The 21,051-nt window shown below is 38.0% G+C and overlaps 1 protein-coding gene across 1 annotated transcript in view; it reads left to right on the top strand.

The window, feature by feature from the left end:
- LOC150084619 (atlastin-2-like) overlaps window positions 1-21,051 on the top strand; it is a 403,792-nt gene that overhangs the window by 372,990 nt on the left and 9,751 nt on the right. Inside the window, exon 15 of the mRNA XM_090375357.1 lies at window positions 15,567-15,682. Within this exon, the coding sequence (XP_090231483.1) occupies window positions 15,567-15,671 (105 nt within the window). The 3' untranslated portion in view covers window positions 15,672-15,682. The remainder of the gene's footprint in view (window positions 1-15,566; window positions 15,683-21,051) is intronic.

Raw genomic sequence — 21,051 nt, 5'->3', positions numbered from 1 at the left:
CATGATAGCTATGAACAGTAGTGGTGACAGGATGCCTCCTTGCCTCAAACCTGATATTACTTCAAAGCTCTCCGTCAACCCCATTACTGTTCTTACTTTGCTCACTGTATTGGTGTACTATTCTCAATTCTCTCCACAAGATGTTCCTCTATCTCCAAGTTTCTCAAAACCTCCCACACTTTCTCTCTCTTTACGGCGTCAAATGCTTTATGTCCAAAAATGCCATTATTAATTATTTATTATGTTCATAACACTTTTCCATCAGTTGCCTGATGCAGAAAATTAGATCCACCGTTGATCTGCCTGGCCTAAAGCCATACTGTTCCTCAGCCATCCTATTTTCAAAATCATTCCTCTTATCTTCTGCTCTAACACTCTCTCTTATACAGCTTACTCACATGTGATGTCAGTGTGATGCCTCTATAATTGGAACACTTTTTTCTGTTCCCAGTACTTCAGCACCTGTCTCTCATCCCAGATCTTACGGATCAGTCTATATGTCCACACTATCCCTGCCTCACCTGTAGTCTTCAGAATCTCTCCATTTATCTCATCTATACCAGCAGACTTATCTGTTTTGATGTATTTCCATGCCTGCACTACATCGTTCCATGTCAAGTCTGTCTGGTCTCTATCTTCTCTTTTATCCCCTCTTTTATGATAAACCTTCCTTTGTTCCTTTTTCTGGCTGGCCTGCACGTTCAACAGATTTTCAAAATACTTCCATGTTTCTCTTATCTCTTCTTCCTTGGTTATTATGTTCTCATTCTCATCCATCAAGTATTTGCTCTGTTCACTATCTCTTCTCCTGTTCCTCACCATACCATACAGTATCTTTTTATTACCATCATTGACTTGGCGCATTATATCCTTAGACGTTAATGCGCCATAAAATCCTTAAAGAAACAACCAACCAGCCAACTATTACCATCAATTTCTTGTCGTAGAGTTTCGCTCTTTTCTTCCAACCACAGTCTTCACTCCTCATTAGCTGTCCTCTTGGTCTCTCTCTTCACCGTTTCATATCTCTCTTTATTCTCATCATTTCTGTTCTGGAAGTAGGTCCTGAATGCATTATTCTTGATTTTCACAGCCTCTCTCTCGTCCTCTCATTCCACCAGGGGATTTTTTTCCATCTCCTTCTATTGCTTGTCCTTCTGCAAACCTGCTCTGTCAGTTTTACTATACAGTCTTTGAATTTTTCCATTCTGATTCAGCGCCTCCGTAGCCAGGTGGTAAGGAGCATCAGCGCGTAGCACACACTTCTTGATTAGACCGGGGTTTGAGCCTGTCACCACCAAATGCGGAGGATGCGGAAAGGTCAGGGAATGACCACCGCATATTCCCGGAGCAATATGGCCTTAGTTGCTAATGCTCCTAAAAACCAAATAACAACAACAACATTCTGACTCCACGCTGTTCACCACTGTCTTAGGTACGACCTTCCTGAACTCTTCTCTGCACATGGCCACTTTTTCTTCTTCTTTCAACTTCCACACCCATGTGGGTGTGGAAGTTGAAAGAAGAAGAAGTTGAGGAAGTTGAAAGAAGAAGTTGAGCTGCTAACCTGGGAGAAAAGTTATTCTCTGGGGGGAAAAAGGAGCAACCATGAATTATGACAACTACCCAGCACTTGAGCCTAGTTCAAGTGCTGGGTAGCACTTGAACTAGGCTCAAGTGCTTTCAAAATGAGAATCAGCAGAGTTATCCAACATTCTTTATATTGCTTTCTCTTTCATCCAAATCTACAAGTGCCCTTTCACTGTTTCTAATTCAGAAATGTTTAGAAAGTGTGGCTGGATGGAGAAAAATGGTGAAAAGACTCCGATCTGCCCATCTAGTAATTGAAACAGCTAAGCATCAGCATTCTCAGACTCTACTCTACTGAAAATATGAACTTTTTGTGGAATACCTATACAGGTGATCCCCCCTTCCCCCCATGCTACATTAAATAGTTCCAAAGAAATAATTGCAGTGTGGGATCTGATTGAAGTCATTGAAGATGAGCTAGTTGAAGAACTAAAACATCAAAAAGTCATTCAAACAAAACAAATATTGATTAAAAAAAGATAGTGAACTCGTTCCCACTAGAAACATTGTTGATAATTCTGCTCAATTAGCTGACAAACTGAATGAGTATTTTGCATCTACATTCACACATGAGGAGTTATTCAGGGAGAGGGAACTTTATCAAACTCTGGCTGGAGGTAAATGATTTTGTAATAACTGAGAGCAAAGTGGAGGAGAAATTGCTGAAGTTAAACATAAGGAAGGCACCTGTCGTGAATGTGATCTATCCAGTTATATTAAAGGAGGCAGCAAAGGAAGTAAGCAAGCCCTTAGCCATGATTATGAGTGCATCGTTGGACTCAGGGGAGGTCCCCATGGACTGGAGATGTGCAAATGTGACCCCAATTCACAAGGGGGGGGTAAAAGGGTGACACAAGTAATTACAGACCTGTTAGTTTAACTTCTGTTCCCAGGGAAATTAATGGAGGCACTGGTTAAAGAAGCACTACAGGGTCATCTAGACAAGTCTGCAGTTATAGTTCAGACACAGCACAGGTTTGTTTAGGGGGAAGTCTTGTCTGACCAATTTGATTGGATCCTATGATGTGGTTACAAAGGGACTTGATGCAAAAAATAATTTTGATATCATATACTTGGATTTTAGGAATGCTTTTGATACTGTTGCACATGGAAGATTACTGTACAAGTTGGAGCAGTATGGCAATAAGGGCAAGTTGCTACAGTGGATAAAAGGATGGTTGAGGGAGAAAAGACAGTGTGGTAATCAATAAACACTGCTCTTCATGGACTAATGCTATTAGTAGAGTTCCCCAGGGACGGTCCGTGTCGGATTCATTGTTGTTTTTTGTATTTATCAATGATAAGGCTGCCACCTCTCTAATCTTAAAAATGAGGATATTTGGGCTGAAAAATCCAGCCTTTTGAGGATGCCTTTCCCTATTGTACCAAAACACACCTTACATTCTCTTACAGTCTTTTCAAAAATGCCTATGCCTTTAATAACAGTTTATTATGATAATAGGGTAATAACACAGTCACTGGCAAAGTTACATGTTAAACAACTGGCAAAGTTACATGTTAATAACATGTTAAATATATTAATTGAATATCTCAAATCCCTTAAATTAACAGAATTCACACTTGCCATTCTTATATGGATTTCTTAACTTGTAAAAAATGATACACAAAAAATTTACGTATGGTATGAATAAAAAAAAATACTTTTATTTTTCTCAGCGTAATTTATTACTGTTCTCTAGATTTCTTTTATATTTTTCCACTGATGCAATTTTTTCTCTGTAAATCTGTGATTTTGGATAAATATGAATGGACATCTTTACACAGTATGTCACTGAAATTGAATTTTGTAAGCATTAGTCCCTTAATAGAATCCACAGTAAACGAGTTTCTATCCTTCAACCACTGCATCTCCATCATTGAAAACAGTCTTTCGGTAAATGCATTATGTGGTGGTATGGAAAAGAAAAATTGAGCAATTATTAACAGCTCTGAGAAAAACTCTTCATTCTTACAGTGACTAAAATAATTAGCCTATCTTACATTACAAGGAACAGAAACGTCAGTATCCTTAATTTCTGCTATAATTTTTTTTAAATTACAAAACTGATCAAAGCACTTCACATCATCCACACACATTCCTTTTGTATGAAGGTACCTAATTGTTGAAACCACACTATCCCATTCAAGTGGCTCTCTTAAAGACATGCATCTGAATGAAGAAACTTCTTCCAGTGGTTTCAACCACATGTCCAAGTATTCAGTGCATGGTGAATATAAATTCTTGATATTTCTTCCGAAAACCCCACATTTCTCAGTATATCCTTCTTCTTGCCTCTTCTCCAACATTTCCTTCACTTTGAGGGAAATGAACTGACATTTACTTCTTTCTGACAGAATATCCCTTACAGAAGCAAGAGCTTCAATAACTTCTATCAAAGAATGTCATTTCTTTCAGTGCTTATTATATGTGAATTTATGACTGACATTACAGTTTGAGAAGGAAATGATAAGTTTCACTAAACTCATCTTCAAAGGAAAGTTTTAAAATCTTGGTGGAGGATTTTCTTGAGACAAAAAGAAAAATCTTAGGGCTGGATAAATACTTATAATCCTTTCAATTGCAAGTAATAGAGAAAGCTAGCATATTCTTCTATGATACAGAAGTTTTTTATAGGTAACCTCTTGTTTTTTTTTTTTTTTTTTTTTTTTTTTGGCTGATTCTGTAGTATGACTTGCTTTCTTGCATCATGTGCCTCTACTGATGCTAATTTGCAGAATTTTTTTAGGTTTTCAACACGTACGGTGTAGACACCGAAATAATTAAAAATCTTAAGAATAATAGAGTCAGTATCCACATTAATTGCATCTGCTCCATACTGGATACAGTTATGCAGAATGTGGGCAGGGCAGCTCACTCCTATTAGCGATCCACCAATTAATCTTTGTAAATTTGAAAATACATTATTCCCATTGTATCTCTGCACTCCTCCAAATATGGTGTTACTATTATCTCCACCAAATGCAATACATTTCTTATCCAGGCCACTTTTACAGAAGGTTTCATAAACATAGCCAGAAATAGTAGCTGTGGTCTCATCTGACTTGCTATTCTATTAGCTTAACCTTTGGGCCACCATTTTCCCAATCAAAATAATGCACAAGAATAAGGAAAATTTTCAGAAATTCATGATTAGTGGCATCAGTAGAAACTCCAAAAAACTGTACATTCTGCAGGAACTTAACAACTTCTTCAACTGAATGGACTGCTAAGACAGAGTTAATTATGGCTTCAGTCTTTGTTTTTGCACAAGATAACCTCCAGCAATATCTATTTTGAATTTATTTTAGCATTAGCATTAGCATTAGTAGAGGCATTTGATGCAAGAAAGCAAGCTTATGCAGCATCAGCCAAAAAAAAAAAAAAAAAAAAAACCCACTTCACCCCTCTGTTCGTTCAAAATACCTGTCCAGCTGAGCCTTAAACTTATTTAGGCTATCAACCTCCACTACAAGGGATGGAAGTCTGTTCCACCAACCAACCACCCGCTGGTGGAACAGACTTCCATCCCTTGTAGGTTGATAGCCTAAATAAGTTTAAGGCTCAGCTGGACAGGTATTTTGAACGAACAGAGGGGTGAAGTGGGTTTTTTTTTTTTTTTTTTGGCTGATGCTGCATAAGCTTGCTTTCTTGCATCAAATGCCTCTACTAATGCTAATGCTAAAATAAATTCAAAATAGATATTGCTGGAGGTTATTTTGAATTGTCTACTCACCATGAATGTAAAAGAGAATAAAAAAATGGAGTGAAAAGGGCAAACTGCACTAACAAAATGTCAATAACTCCGAATATATGATAAACTCCTCAATGTCCGATCTGCGTTTTTTACAGCCGGAAATGGAGATTCTTGGGATTACTTCCACAAAGCTGATTGGTGCACACCTTACAAATTTTACCAATGATAAGGATCAGGAGATTTTAAAAGTGAAAATTCCAGATATTTTCAAAATTTTTTAAATTTCTCCTGGACAGTTCATGATACGTAAAAAATGAGTACATGTTTGGGAAAATGAGGACATGAAAGCCCTAATCATTGATATTGATGAAAGTATATAAGGCTTAATGTCTAAGTTTGCAGACGATACAAAGATTGGTAGGGTTCTTAACGACAGTAAGGACCGTACACTACTGCAACAGCATCTAGAAAAGTTAAACCGAAGTTTAACATTGACAAATGCAAAGTACTGCATATGGGTAGCATCATTAACCCCAGAGTAACATACCAACCATGCGGTACTACACTCGGTGTAGTAGAGAATGAAAAAGACCTGGGAATAATTGTGCAATCAGATATGAAGTTTTCTGAGCAGTACAGACAGACTGCAAGAGTTGGGTCTTGTCAATGATATATTGGAATTTTGTTGGAAGGGATAAGGAGATGATTATATCCTTATATAAGGCAATAGTCAGGCCACACTTTGAGTACTGCATACAGGTCTGGAGGCCACATTTTAGGAAAGGTATTGATCTACTAGAACAAGTACAGAGAAGGGAAATGAGATTAGTGACTGGAACAAAGGTTTGCTTTTACAAAGATAGGCTTAAGGTCTACAAATTGCAGCATCTGGAGACTAGGCACCTGCAAGGTGATCTGATTGAGGTATATAAGACCTTGAATAGTGTGAGCAGCAGGAGGTTGATTGCTAGAACAAACTTCCATCATTGTGGAAGTTGACCACTTAAATAAATTCAAGGCTAAACTAGACAAACGTTTGGAATGAATGGAGGGGTGAAATGGGAGGTTTTTTTTTTTTTTTTTCGGCCGATGCTGCATAAGCTTTTTCATGCATCAAATGCCTCTACTAATGCTAATGCTAACGTTATTCTAACATTTGGTACACCAACCTTACCATTATGTGTGAAAGCCGGACATCTTGTTTGCCATGTACGTCCCTATATTCCCAACCCAATCAGATATTTCAAGTGTCAAAAATTTGGAGCTGCCCAAACTGCAGCTCCAAAGCCCATACGCAAATGGACTACACTGCAGAAACACCACAATGCCTAAATTCTAAAGGCCAGCATCCAGTGTATTCAAAAGCATGAAAATGTTAGAGGATAGGGAAAAATATCCAAATGGTCAAACAAAAGGTTACCTACCAGGAAGCTGGGAAGCAAGTTATGCTCACCATGCCAAAAGTTACTTATATTGCAACAACCCAGAAGTACGAATTGATAGCAACACAAACTACAGTCACAGTATCCCCATTCATCTCAATTGCTGATTGGGCACAATCAGTTCTAACATACAGCAGTCACCTACAGAACAATGTAAAGTGACTTGTGCTAGCAATACTCTGCTAACAGTCCCACGAACTGCTTCTGATACTCTGCCTGAAACTGTAAAATTGAAGGCATCAGTTTTACAGACATTATAGACCAACAATGCTCAGCAAATATGGATATCAATGCTGGTACCTTGCAGGATGAGCCAATCTTAGATTTACATGCAGAAGACGACATGGACATTGGACACCCTACCTTTCCAAAGAAATAATGAAACTAGATTGATACAAAAAGCAGACAGAACCACATGCAATCTCTGAAACTAAATAATGCAGAACATTATACAGTAGAACTGTATAATGTACTGCATATGGGTAGCAGTAATAGAAATTTTCTTAGATTCTTAGATTTCTTGTTATCTAAAAACCCGTAATCTGAGAGGTCTACAAAGCAACATTTATGATCTAATCAAACAGCACAGTCCAAAAGCCTCTGCCTAGAAACCAATTTAACCCCACAGGTGACTCCAGTGATTAAAAACTAAAGTATCTGTTAATAAGAAATAAATGTTACTAACTCAACAAGAGGAGGCGTAGCCATACTTATTGACAAAGGTTTCTACAAAACAAATCCCTCTGCAGACCACATTAGAGGCTGTAGTGGTACATATTCTTTTGAGTTTTATGTGAACCATAGTCAATGTATACCTTTCCCCAAACAAAGAATTCACAAAGAATCCAATATCTTCTGGATGTCTATCCCCAAACAATCCTTTTTTTACTTCGTGTTCAGCCTCCAAGGCTTCCTCACTTATTTGATTCCCATCATTAGAGGTCTTCCATATACTCTTTCCATCTAATTCTTATGTCTCTACTTATCAGTAGTTTTCCATCTTTATCTCTTACTGCTGTTTCAGAGATAGTCCCGTTTTAGGGACTCGAGTATATGTGAAAACCATAGCAGTCATCTTGTATACTATGTCAGTTCTTGCCTTGTTTAAATTATCTTCAACTTCATTGCATATTTCATCCATCCATATTTCTTTTGCCCTTCTGCATTCCTCGCTGTCACTTTATTTCTTAGTCTTCTGTACTGCTCTTGTCCTTCGGCTGTATTCTTCCTTCTAGCTTTGTTTCTTTCTACAATCAGATTGAGAATTTCACTTGCCCTTGGCTTCCTTGTTGTAATCTCATGTGTCCGATTACTTTCTTTGCTGTCCCTTCCAGATTCTCTTTCATTGACTTCCATTCATTCTGTTCTTTTTCTATTGCAAGTATTGCATCTGTTTCTTTCTTGAACTCTTCTTCCACTTTATATTCTTATAATAGTCTCACGTTCCACCTTTTATTCTTTGTATTTTCTTATGCCTTAGCTCGCGTCTTGCAATAACTAGTGAGTGATCACTTTCAATATCTTCTGGATGACTGCAACAAACTTTTAATTGGTTTCTGTATCCCTTCTTCACTAAAACATAGTCAATCTGGTATCTCTGTGGGTTTCCTGGAGCCTTCCAGCTGTAGCGTCGTCTTTTTGGTACTTCAAAGAGTGTGTTGCCAACAATTAATCCTCGTTTGTTTACAAAACTCTAATAGTCTTTCTCCCATTTTGTTTTTCCTTCCAAATCCAAATGGTCCTGATTTTTCACATGTCCCTCCTTGTCCTATCACTGCATTAAGATCCCCCATTATGATTAGTTCTAGGTCTTCTTTGTCTTTTATTGTCCCTGTTAGTTCATCCAGTTGTTCATGCACTGTTTCTATTTCATCCTCATCACAGTTGCTTGTTGGCATATAGACTTGTATTATGTTTAAGTCTACTGGACTTGTTGCCATCAGCACTCTATCACTAAGGTGATAGGTGTTTGTTACTTTTTCCCCCCATTCTTTTGTCCAACGGAAGTCCAACCCCATTTCTTCCCCTCTGTCCACCACTGTATATAAATCTGTAGTCACTACTCCGTATGTCGGCGCTTCCCTGTCACCGAACTTCACTAACTCCCATTATTCCAATGTCCTTTTTCTTTGTTATTCTTTGAGTTCCTCTAATTTTCCCACTTTCATCAATGTTCTTGTATTACAAGTTCCTATCCTTATGAAAGTTTTCTTTTTCACGTTCTTGTGTTTCTTCTTGGTATTATTATTGTTGCTCACCATTTTGAGTCCGGTGATTCTTCGCACACCTGTCTCATTTAAGGGACGACGGATATTCGGGGCCTTTGTAAGTTTTCTCCCCGTGGTAGCTTTTCTTGGGAAAGTTAGAGCAGTGGTTTCCCATTGCTTTCTGCACTGCAGTTTTACAACCATTTCTGTCATTGTGACTGCACTCACTACCGACATACACTGATGAGCCAAAACACCACCTACCTAATATGATGTTGGTTCTCCACATGCAGCCAAAACAGCTCATACCTGGCGAGGCATGGACGCTACACGATTTCTAAATGTGGCTTGTGGTATCTGGTACCAACATGTAACCAGCAGATCCTTTAACTCCTGTAAGGTCCGTGGTTGAGACGCCGCAGATTGGAGTTGCTGTTCCAACACAAACCACAGATGCTCGATGGGATTGATGTCTGGGGAATTTGGAGGCCAGGACAATACCTGGAAGTCTTCCCCATGTTCCGTGAACCAGTCTCGAACAATCTGGCCGGTGTGGCATGGCGCATTATCCTGCTGAAAGACGGCACTGCCAGAGAGGAAGACCGTTGCCATGAAAGGGTGTACCTGGTCAGCAATGATATTTAGGTAGATGGTAGATGTCAGAGTGCCCGGCACATGGCTGACTGGACTCAGGGTATCCCAGCAGAACATCAACCAAAGCATGACACTGCCTCCACCGGCTTGTTTTCATCATCATCACAGTGCATCCAGGCGGCATCATCACTTCCCCAGGTAAATGATGCACATATACCTTGCCATCCACACACTTTACCACACCTGTGGTTTCTGCTACAGATGGCAATGGTTAGCCCAAAGCCACCTAACTGGTATGCCCCTGGACTTTTTACAACATTTATATTGATAGGTCACGGCTCCCTAAAGGCGAAACTAACCTCCTTAGGGCTGGCTGATGACCCAAACTGCACCTGTGGCACGAGTGAAGACTGGGCACACATTCTGTATGAATGTATAATATATGACATCCCCAGAACAGAGCTAATAGCACAGATTTGCCCCCTTCCCAGGGGAGAAGAACATCGGTTCATCATAGAAGAGGAAAATTATAAAGCCTTTACATCCTTCACACCAGAAAATATTCGAAATGCACAGAACTATCCAAAGAATGGCAATTCAGCACCCCAGAAATTAAACAATCAATAGTGAAAATTGCCACATTTTCTACCATGCCCAGACGATGACTTAAAAACAGTCAGGATAGCAGTATTCTGTGCCCTGACAGAAATCTGCCATGGCAACCCCCCCCCCCCCCAAGACTACCCTTCCATGTGTAGGAACCTGGGGCCCCCACACCAAATAAATAACCACGTAGGAGAGGGAAATGTACAGGCAGCCAGGGAAGCAGATTAGCTGAAAAATATCAGTAAGCTAATAGCAAGGGGGGAGATACAATGTAGAATGAAAGAAAAATGAATGAATGAGAATGAAAGACAGAATGAATAGGCCTGGCACTGAGTGAACTAGAAATTATGGTAAAAGGGCATAAATGGCAGTTTTGGCATGAGGGAAGGAGTGAAAGAGAGAGATAGAGAGAATGAGTGGAAGAACAAATGTAATTGGCCGAAAAAATACAAAGTTAATAAAAACTTACATTACTTTATATATACTAACGAATATTTACTAACAGCATAAACACTATCACTGCATTCTCCCCTGGCCTGCAACACACTTGCAGTTAGGCCTGCACCACAACTGAAGAATAACAGTAAGTTGAGGTGCCCAGAGAATGCAGTGCAGAAAGCAAGAGTCAAATAACCCCAGGGGCTCTCATCTGGTGAGTATGGGCCTGGCACACCCAGGGTCCTGAGCTGGATATCATCATTCTTCTCTTTCTTGGTGATTCCTTTTTTTTTTTTTTTTTTGTAGTTGTTGGCGCATCGGCTTCTGTGGCCATAGTGCACCTCCCAAGGTTTTTGCAGTACTTTGATCCAAGCCAGAGGCGGGATTTGAACCCGCAACCTTTGGGTTGCCAGGCAGGCACCTTACCCACCTGGCTAGCCCGGTCAGCTGGTGATTCCTTTCTGCTTCACTCTCTCTCAGGGTAACTTGGGAATTTTTTTTTTTTTTTGGCTGGTGCAGCATAAGCCTCAAGCTTCCTTGCACCATATGGCTAATAATAATGAAATGAAAGCCAGAAGAATGAATGAAAGTGTAAATGTGTGAGAAAAAGAACACAAACCATAAATGCTACAGTTAAGTACACACTAACCATAGTTTTAATTAGTATTTAAATTTACACTACACGTCATTGCATCCCCCCCCCTGGTGTGTGAGAAAAAGATGAATGAGGGAGTGAAAAAAAAAAATAAAAAAAATAATATAATAAAAAAGTATAAAAATAGAATGTAAGTAGAGTGAGAATGCAGATTATGAATGAGGTAAATGTGTGTCTCTCCCACTCCTTCACCTGATGGGTTCCCCGCTGCCAGCTAACATGTCCCACCAAGAACACTTCAAGCGTCCCTTAACTCGAGCCATAAAAAAGGCCTATTCTTGTACTTTGGGTGTAAAGTTAGCAACCAGGACAAGAGCTGGCCTCTAGACATATGCTGCACTACCTGTTCATCAAAATTCAATGCATGGGTGAATCGAAAGGAACGTTTTATGCCTTTTGCAGTACTTGTGATACGGAGGGAGCTAACAAATCACATCACAGACTGTTACTTCTGTATGGTGCCTCCTATTAGTAAAGGGATGACAATAAAGAAAAAGTGGACAGTGATGTACCCAAATATACCAACTGCAATTTGTCCCATGCCTCACAGTGAAGTGCTGCCTATTCCTGAACCATCCGACCGTTTTTCTGTATACTCTGATGAAGATGAAAACACTGATGGACATCAACTAGATATATACACAAAGAAGTACAGCAGCTGTTTACTTTAAGGAATCCACCATTTCATCCAAACCTTTATCCTTCTGAACCACATGAGATCACAGAAAGTGAGTTTAATGACCTCATCAGGGATCTCAAACGGCCTAAGAAGAAGGCAGCGCTTTTGGCCTCTAGGCTAAAACAGTGAAATCTTCAAGATCATTCTGTGAAGGTGACAATATTTCGTACTCGAAATAAAGACCATTATAAATTTTATCAAAGAAGATGAACTCACTGTTTGTAAGGATGTTTGGTCTAATGTCAGCAATGAACATAAAGCACCTTTTCAAAGAATGGCAACTATTTATAGATGCTACTACGGTTAGCCTTAAGGCTGTGTTATTACACAATGGAAATATGCTACCTTCAATACTTCTTGTGTTTACCGTCCACAAAAAAGAAACATAAGCAAACATCCTCATAGGTGTACACTTTCAGAAGTATGAGTGGTAGATATGTGGTGATTTAAAGGTAATCACCATTTTATTAGGACTATAAAAGGGTTACACTAATTATTGTTGCTTTCTCTGTGAGTGGGATAGTCATGCCAAGGATATACGCTACGAGAAGAGCAGTTGGCCTCAACAAAAACCATTAACACCAGGAATGAAGAACGTAGCATTTGAACCACTGGTATATCCAAATAAATTTGCTTCCAAACACAAACGAGGCCACAAACAAACCGTTTTCGAGATGATGCACATTTTCTGTTAAGATCTGCCACTGACTATGGGAGCACTAGTTTAGCAAAAAGCTGTGAATCCTTTGCTGAGGGTGGTTTTTATTAAGCATAAGATAATACATTTTTAATTTTTGCTTTCAACACCACAGGATTTTACAGATGTTACATGTTACAGGATGTTCTTTCTAACACCCTTCCCTCAACATCAGGTGTTATGCTTCTGGGCCTACCTGCTCGTACTCCATGTGCATTGATGTACCCTGATGAATGTGCTCCTGTTGGCTACCTTCGGCGGGGAAATGCTTCTTGGTGCAAACATGCAGCCTCAAGTGCACTGCCGTTGGCTTTACCATACATAAAGTGCATGTCTGGATACTCTTCGTTGCTGTAACCTCTTTCCATGTTGACTATCCTTTGACAAGTACTAGTATGCCTGCTACGTCTCAGAGCATTGAGAGAGGGGGAAAGGGAGAGAATGAGCATAACCTGACCTAAAGAAACAAGTCAGTGGTGGATTCCAGCTAGAAATGTGCAATATCTCAAAAACGATTCACTTAAGGACCCATGTTTACTAGGCTTTTTTTTGCATATTGTAGTCTGTACAGTTCACCTTTAAATTATAGACCATCACTTTTGAAACACCCTGTACGTATATATATATAAATAAATAAATATATATATTGTTTTTTTAATTTATTTAATTGAGCTTAATTTAATAATTTTGTTAAATTTAGAACAGGACAGTAAATAAAAGTCAGTATTTCAAGGATTGTTTGCGTGTGCTGTGTGTGTCAGGCCTTTTAGACACCAGGGAGCAGCCAACACCTGGGCAGCTGCTACCTGGTGCCTGTCCCTGGCAAAAAGGGACCTGGGCCTGTGTCTGCTATTTAACTGTCATGCAAGAAGCACAAATCCCGCACCCACTGGAGGTATTGCAATATCGGTGGGTGCCAAGACTTAGTACAGAAAACATTAAGGCAGGTGTTTTCATTGGTCCACAAATAAGGCAACTTTTCAAAGACAAACAATTCAAATGTGTCCTTAGTGATAGTGGAAAGCCTTTCGAAATGTTTCAACTAGTTTCCTAGGAAATGTTAAAACTAGCAGCTTGTGGAAGATCTCATTACTTCTTACAAAAACTGGGGTGAAACATGTCATTGAAGATGCATTTCTTGCACTCACATCTGGATTTCTTCCTGCCAAACTGTGGTGCCATCAGCGATGAACATGATGAGCACTTCCATGAAGACATCACAGTGTTTGTTTGTTTGTTTTTTTTGGTTTTTAGGAGCATTAGCAACTAAGGCCATGTTACTCCGGGAATATGCGGTGGTCATTCCTTGACCTTTCTGCATCCTCCGTATTTGGTGGTGACGGGCTCGAACCCCGGTCTAATCAAGAAGCGTGTGCTATGCACTGCTGCTCCTTCCCACCTGGCTACGGAGGCACCACATCACAGTGATGGAACAAAGTACAAAGGCAAATGGAGTGTCGCCATTTTAGCCAATTATTGTTGGATGGTGAAAAGGGATGCTCCCAAAGGTGAATAGAAGCAAAAGGCAAAAAAGGTCCTGTATTTGATACAGGTATGTTTGTAGCTACATCTTCATCATCATCATCATCATCATCAGCCATTTTCGATCCACTGCAGGATGAAGGCCTCTCCAGCAACTTTCCAGTTCCTTCTGTTTTGAGCACTGGCCATCCATTTACTACCCACAAACTCATGAATTTCATCTATCCATCTCCGCCTTTGTCTTCCAGGTTTTCTTCTAGCTCCTCTTGGATACCATTCTGTTATTTTCTTAGTCCATCTGTCATCATGTCTTCGAGCTATGTGTCCTGCCCAAGACCATTTTCTTTAGTTTTGATAAGAATGTCCTTTACTTGAGTTTGTTGCCTAATCCATGTGTTTCTCTTCTTATCTAACAGTCTGATTCCCAATATGATTCGTTCCATTCTTCGCTGTGTAGTTCTCAGCTTCTCTTCCATTCTTTTGGTGAGTGCCCAAGTTTCACTTCCATAAGTCATGGTGGGAAGTATACATTTGTTCATTATTTTACGTTTCAGACAAACTGGGATATTGCTCTTCAGTATGTGACTATATTTCCTGAATGCTATCCATCCAAAATTTATTCTTCTCTTGACTTCCAGCCATTTATCATTATTACAGCTAATAACTTGTCCCAGATAAGCATATGACTCCACCTTTTCAATTACCGCTCCTTCAATCATTATTTCCCTTTCCGTGGCATACTTGTTCATCATTACTTTTGTTTTAGCCATATTCATGTTTAGTCCAAAATCCTTACTAACTCTGCATAACTGATTAAGATTTTCCTCTAATTCTTTGGGATCGTGGCTTATGACCACAAATCGTAAATGGTTTAGGTACTTTCCGTTCACATTGACTCCTTTCTGCGACCAGTCTAATCTTCTGAAAGCTTCCTCAAGGGCAGCAGTAAACAGCTTCGGAGATATTGTGTCTCCTTGTCGAACTCCTTTCTCAATTTTAAATTTCCTACTGTCTTTGTCTAGTCTAATAAAGGAAGTAGCACTCTCATATATTTTCTTAAAAATCAATATATGGGGTATCAATGCCTTGTCTTTCCAGTGCCCGAAACATTGCCTTATGCTGTGTGGAGTCAAATGCCTTTTCATAATCCAAAAATGCCAGGCATAATGGTGTTTTATATTCATTTGCTTTCTCCATTATCACAGCTAATGGAGAAAGTAATATTACAGTAATATCACAGCTAATGGAGAAAGCTACATATTATTGCCATATAAATAAAAAATACCTTGTATAAATATAAAATACTACTTTTTTCAAAAACAAGAGCCAATCTGCCATTTTAAGCCTTATTTCCATGTTTAGCAACCCAAAATCTATCAAGTAAACTTAATTTCATGTCTATAACAAGATATGACCCAAAATTTCTTGTTTTGTGTTATCGGTGAGTTGGAGATAACATTGCTTATATCTTATATTTAAAGGTATTCTATCCATTGTGTAAGAGACTTATGAAACATGTTGCAATTTTTCCCGTTGATGAAGATATTACTCGAACCTCTGCTTTAAGAAGAAAGAAGCCAAATTAACTGCTTTTCATGTGAGTATATATGTGTGTCATTTATTAAATAAAGAGTGGCAGTTTATTGCATTTGTCAACCAATAAAAAATTTGCTGTTTACGAAATATGAATTAACAAATACTGTTATTTGTTCATTATTATATATATTTTTTAGTCTTTTTTGAATGCTAATTTCTGTTTAGATTTACTTTGACTTTTTTCATTGTGCTTGTATAAAAGAAAATCTGGGACATATTCTAGGGTCCAAAAGAAAGTCTGAAATGTGTAAGTAAATGCTTTTGGATTTCAGGCTTATTGCACATGAAATTGATTTATGATCATAATTTGAATTTATATCCTAACTCAGAATGATGTGAACAGAAGTTTCTGGTAGCTTACTCAAAATGATGACAATTGAAGCGTGAATATACCAAAAATGGTAGTAAACATTCCCACTTCCACCCTGCTGGTCGTGACAGACAGATATAGAAAGGGTCAATCACTTGGAGTTTTAAGCGTGTGAGTTAATATCATTACATATTAGTAAATTCGTGCTGTTTTTATATTTTTTGGTATCAGTTGCAGTCAAAGTTAATTTTTAAATGTCTCATAGGTACATTAATTCACCAGATAACTTTTTTTGTCTGCTTCCCTCCCCTAAAGAGCAGTGGTGCAGCTGCACCATAAATACCACATGATGATATGCTGAAATAAAATACCATATATTGTATACATAGCTATCAAGATTGATGTACCAGGGATTAGAGGCTCTTTTTTTTTTTTTTAAGAAATCAAGCAACATTGTAGTCTGACAATAATTAGCTACAGTCCTGTCATTATTTCTTCATTAACTTCTAAAATTATTCTTGCATTACATTAACAGTTTGTACTTGACCTTGATCGTAATCTTGATTGTTACAAAAGCTATGATATTATACTATGTTAATTTATTACTATTTTTTCTTTTATGTTTTAAATAAAAAAAGTAAATAAATCCAACAAAATTTATTTATAGGCTATTAATCACTGTTTTTTGGGATATCTCTAATACATCGAGTGACATCTTTGAGAGCATTGTTGGACTTAGGGGACATCCCCACAAACTGGAGATGTTCAAATGTTATCTCCAATTCAGAAAGAAGGGTCAAAGGGTGACACAAGTAATTACAGACCTGTTAGTTTGACTTCTGTTCCAGGGAAAATAATGGAGTCACTGGTTAAAGAAGCATTGCAGGATCATCTAGACAAAACTACAGTAATAATTCAGACACAACATGGGTTTCTTAAGGAGAAGTTTTGTCTGATCAATTTGATTGGATACTATGATGTGTTCACAAAGGAACTGGATGCAAAAAATAATTTTGATATCATATACTTGGATTTCAGGAAAGCTTTTGATACTGTTGCACATGGAAGACTACTGTACAAATTGGAGGACTAATGTTGTTAGTGGTGTCCACCAGGGTTTGGTGTTGGTCCCATTGTTGTTTTGTATATTTATCAATGATATTGATGAAGGTGTATCAGGCTTAATGTCAAAGTTTGCAGATGATATAAAGATAGCCAGGGTTGTTAACGACAGTAGAGACAGTATGCTACTGCAACAGGATCTAGATAAGTTGGGCAGATGGGCTGAGAAGTGGCAACTGAAGTTTAACATTGACAAATGCAAAGTACTGCATATGGGTAGCAATAACTCCAGAGAATTGTACCAACTGTGTGGTATTACACTCAGGGTAATACCACACTGGAGAATGAAAAATACCTGGAGGTAATTGTGCAGTCAGATATGAAGTTTTCTGAGCAGTGGCAGTTCAGACAGGCTGCCAGAGTAGGTCATAGGGGCTTGTTAGTGATATACAAGAATTTTGCTAGCAAGAATAAGGAGGTGATTATCCCCTTATAAGGCAATGGTCGGCCACACCTTGAGTACTGCATACAGGTCTGGAGGCCTCATTTTAGGAAGGATGTAGAGTTGCTAGAACAAGCACAGAGAAGGGCAACAAGACTGGTGAGGGGAACAAAGGGGTGCTCTTACGAAGAAAGGCTTAAAGTCTGCAAATTGCGGTGTCTGGAGACAAGGCACCTGTGAGGTGATCTAGTTGAGGTGTATAAGGCTTGAATGGTTTGAGCAAGCTCAGTGTTGATGAGATTCCTCCTCTTCCTCAGATTCTGCACCTGAGGGGGCATAAATTCAAATTGAGGAAAGACAGTTGTAGAATAGATGACTTCCATCTGTCGTTGCAGAAGTTGTTAGCTTAAATAAATTCAAGGAAGAAGTGGACAAACGTTTGGAGCGAATGGACGGAGCAAAAAAAAAAAAAAAAATTCCTATTTCATAATAGTAATTTTTTTTTTTTTTTTGTTGATGCTGTATAATCTTGCTTTCTTGCATTGTATTCCTCTGGTCCATAATGGAATAATCACCTCTATCTCTGCTGGAAAATTTTCTCTATATCATCGACAGAACCCATGAGCTCATATATCAGCCCATCTACAGCTCAGAGAGATGCATTTTCGATTCTTCAGCTGCCATTTTTCAGCTCATCCATATAATTTATCTAAGTCTTATGGAAATAGTATACCATGATTAATAACTAACTACCTTGTATTAACAAATATTAAACTTGAAATATATACTTCAATATTAGTAATAAGGGGACAAGCATTAAACCCTGTGACACCCAGCACAGAACATTAGTTCAAGATGGGCAGTGCCCATTTATAATTACTCTCTGAATCCTGCCACTTAGAAATTTCTTTATCCATAATAGTAACTGTTCAAATGTGTACAATAATTGATTATGTAAGACTGAATCAAAACCTTTCCTGAAATCAAAGTAGGTGATTAGTATGAATATTGGCATGTGATGCAGAAAAGTAAGCTTAAAACAGCATCAGAAAAAACAAAAACACCCTACCGACATCATTCGTCTGTCCCCTCTAATAATTTGTGTGATCCTTTGTCAAATGTATTCATATTATTTACTTCTGAAATAATTGGTTATATCTCCTTACATGCATCACCTGAGAAAGAGCAAGTATGCCATCAGCATTTGACTTAACCAATCCACCAAGCCATACATGGTTCAATCAGGTTTCCTCGCAGGTGTCAAGTTTTTAGATAGCGCAATTTGAAGAACTGAACTTATTATTGGTAAGAATACTCTTTGTTGCCTTTACTAATCTTGTTGCTCTTCTCTGCACCCAGCTACAATAGATCCACATCCTTCTGAAAATGAGGCCGTGCTCAAGATGTGGCCTAGCAGTTGCCTTATACAATGGGATAATCACCTCTTTATCCCTACTAACAAATTTCCTGGATCCCATGGGTTTTCCATGCAACCTGTTTGCACTGCCTAGAGATTTTCGTATCTGACTGTGCAATTACCCCAAGTTCTTTTTCACTCTCCATACCATGAGTGTGGTACCATATGCAGTCGACGCTCTATATAACCGACCCCCATAGGGAAATGAGAAAACACAACAAGTAAAAGCTTGAACATTTAATGTACAGGCAGTTCTCGCTTTACGTGTTCCCAGGTTTACAAGTTTTTTTTTTTTTTTTTCTTTTCAAGTATCAAGTATCAACAAAATTGAAAATATGAACATTAATTCCAAAAAATGAATGTTAAACATTCTTAAACACAGCATTTTAAACCACGCACATAGCTGTACAATACAGTGTACCCCGCTTTATGATGTTAATTCGTTACCATCGTATTGCAAAAATATTGTAATGTGAACCCAGTAACGCATTGTTTTTTGGTAATTCATTCCACGACCTCGGAAGTTCAAATTTTCGCTATATAACTTCCTAAAAGGTTGTTTTTATAGTGTAAATTGTATTAGTTATCAATTCAAATCATTAAACGCACTACACTTTCATCGTTATTATATGTTCTGTTATAAGAACCAATTTTGAATGGCTTTGTGATATTTTTCTAAAGCACATTTCTGGAAGTCACAACCATAAAACAATAAAAGCAATTTGCACTTTCCAGTTTATTGGGCTTTTCTGTTACTGCAAGAAATTATAAATGGGTAGTAAACTCCATGTTATTGCATTTTCAAAAATACTGATAGCTGGAATTGTATGGTTTTTTTACATTATTATAGTGAAATGCGTTTCCCCCTTTATTGAAATCTTCAATCGTATAAAAAACATAAATGAATTTTCAGAATCTTCTCTTCATTCCTTTTTTTTTAAGCTTCGTAAACTTATTACTCCGTGCAAATTGTGTTAGTTGCAATTTGTGCATTCCGTTAAAAAATGCTTATGCATGCTATTGAAATTTATAAAGAAAAGAGAAGATTATCTTGGAAATAAATGCCTCTTGAAGCATTTCTGAAGAAGACACCTCTTTGTGCAACAAACCAACAAGTGCCGAGCCAATAATGAGTGATCAACAAGTGTGCATTTAATCGATGATGATGAGGAATAAACATTCTTTAACATTTGTAAGTCATAAATAATTTTTCTATTATTATAATTTGCTTGATTTTGCAGGCTACGTTTTCATTTCTTTGGAGAAATCAATCATTGTTTAAACATAAACTAATTAGCTAACCAATTTTATTGTTGATAACGTAACCCCTATTTTTAACATGTCTATGGGAAATAAATTTCCGCTTTACGAGCACGCGCTCTTCGAAAATGTTGGAATGGAATCATTTTTGATAGATGCTCAACAAGTATTACAAACCTTCATAGTCATTATGTCTGCAGTTGGTTAATTCTAAGAGAAGTAACAGATAATTTCCTGGAGGCACAATTTTACATCATTTTCATACCACAATCGATTACATATCACAAACAGTTCCAAATGTATTTTTCAGAAATTGTCGTTCAAATGCTTTATAGGGGTTACAGTCATGTTCAGTGTTCTTGTAAATGATTTCATGCTCGACTGCTATTGAAACCTGTGGAGAGTCTTCAACAGGCGATTGAGCTGAAATATGATTGTTTCTTTTTGGATGATGTGATCCAAGCTGGTTGTTGCAGTATACTCTGTCTAGCTGGTTCAGGAATCAATTGAAAATTCTCAGGTAATTCATTTGAACTCAAATCTTCTGGATCGAATTCATCAGGAAGTTCTTGAATCTATTTTCATGATGTTGACAGTCCAGCTTCTTGATGAGAGCTCGATGTAGAAAACGTTAATGTTGCTCAAAATCTCAAGAAGCACATTAAACTCTGCATTTTTTTTTTTTTTTTTTTTCCGTTCTCTATGTTTTTGAACTGGTTCTTTTGTCAATATGGGAGGCTTCTTCGGTGGCTTTGAAGCTTTTATTCTTGCATACTTTTCTTGATTTCACTCAGCTGAAGTTTCAGTCATCTTCGAAATACTCTTATAGATTCTTAACTGAAATTAGATTTGGTATTTTTACAATTCAATAGTTCCATT

The sequence above is a fragment of the Mastigoproctus giganteus genome, chromosome 6, assembly GCF_048544385.1.
Source record: "Mastigoproctus giganteus isolate SK-2022 chromosome 6, ASM4854438v1, whole genome shotgun sequence".
In the NCBI taxonomy this organism is placed as follows: Eukaryota; Metazoa; Arthropoda; class Arachnida; order Uropygi; family Thelyphonidae; genus Mastigoproctus; species Mastigoproctus giganteus.
The sequence above is the reverse complement of the archived record's forward strand: the minus strand, read 5'-3'. Positions and strand labels throughout refer to the sequence as shown.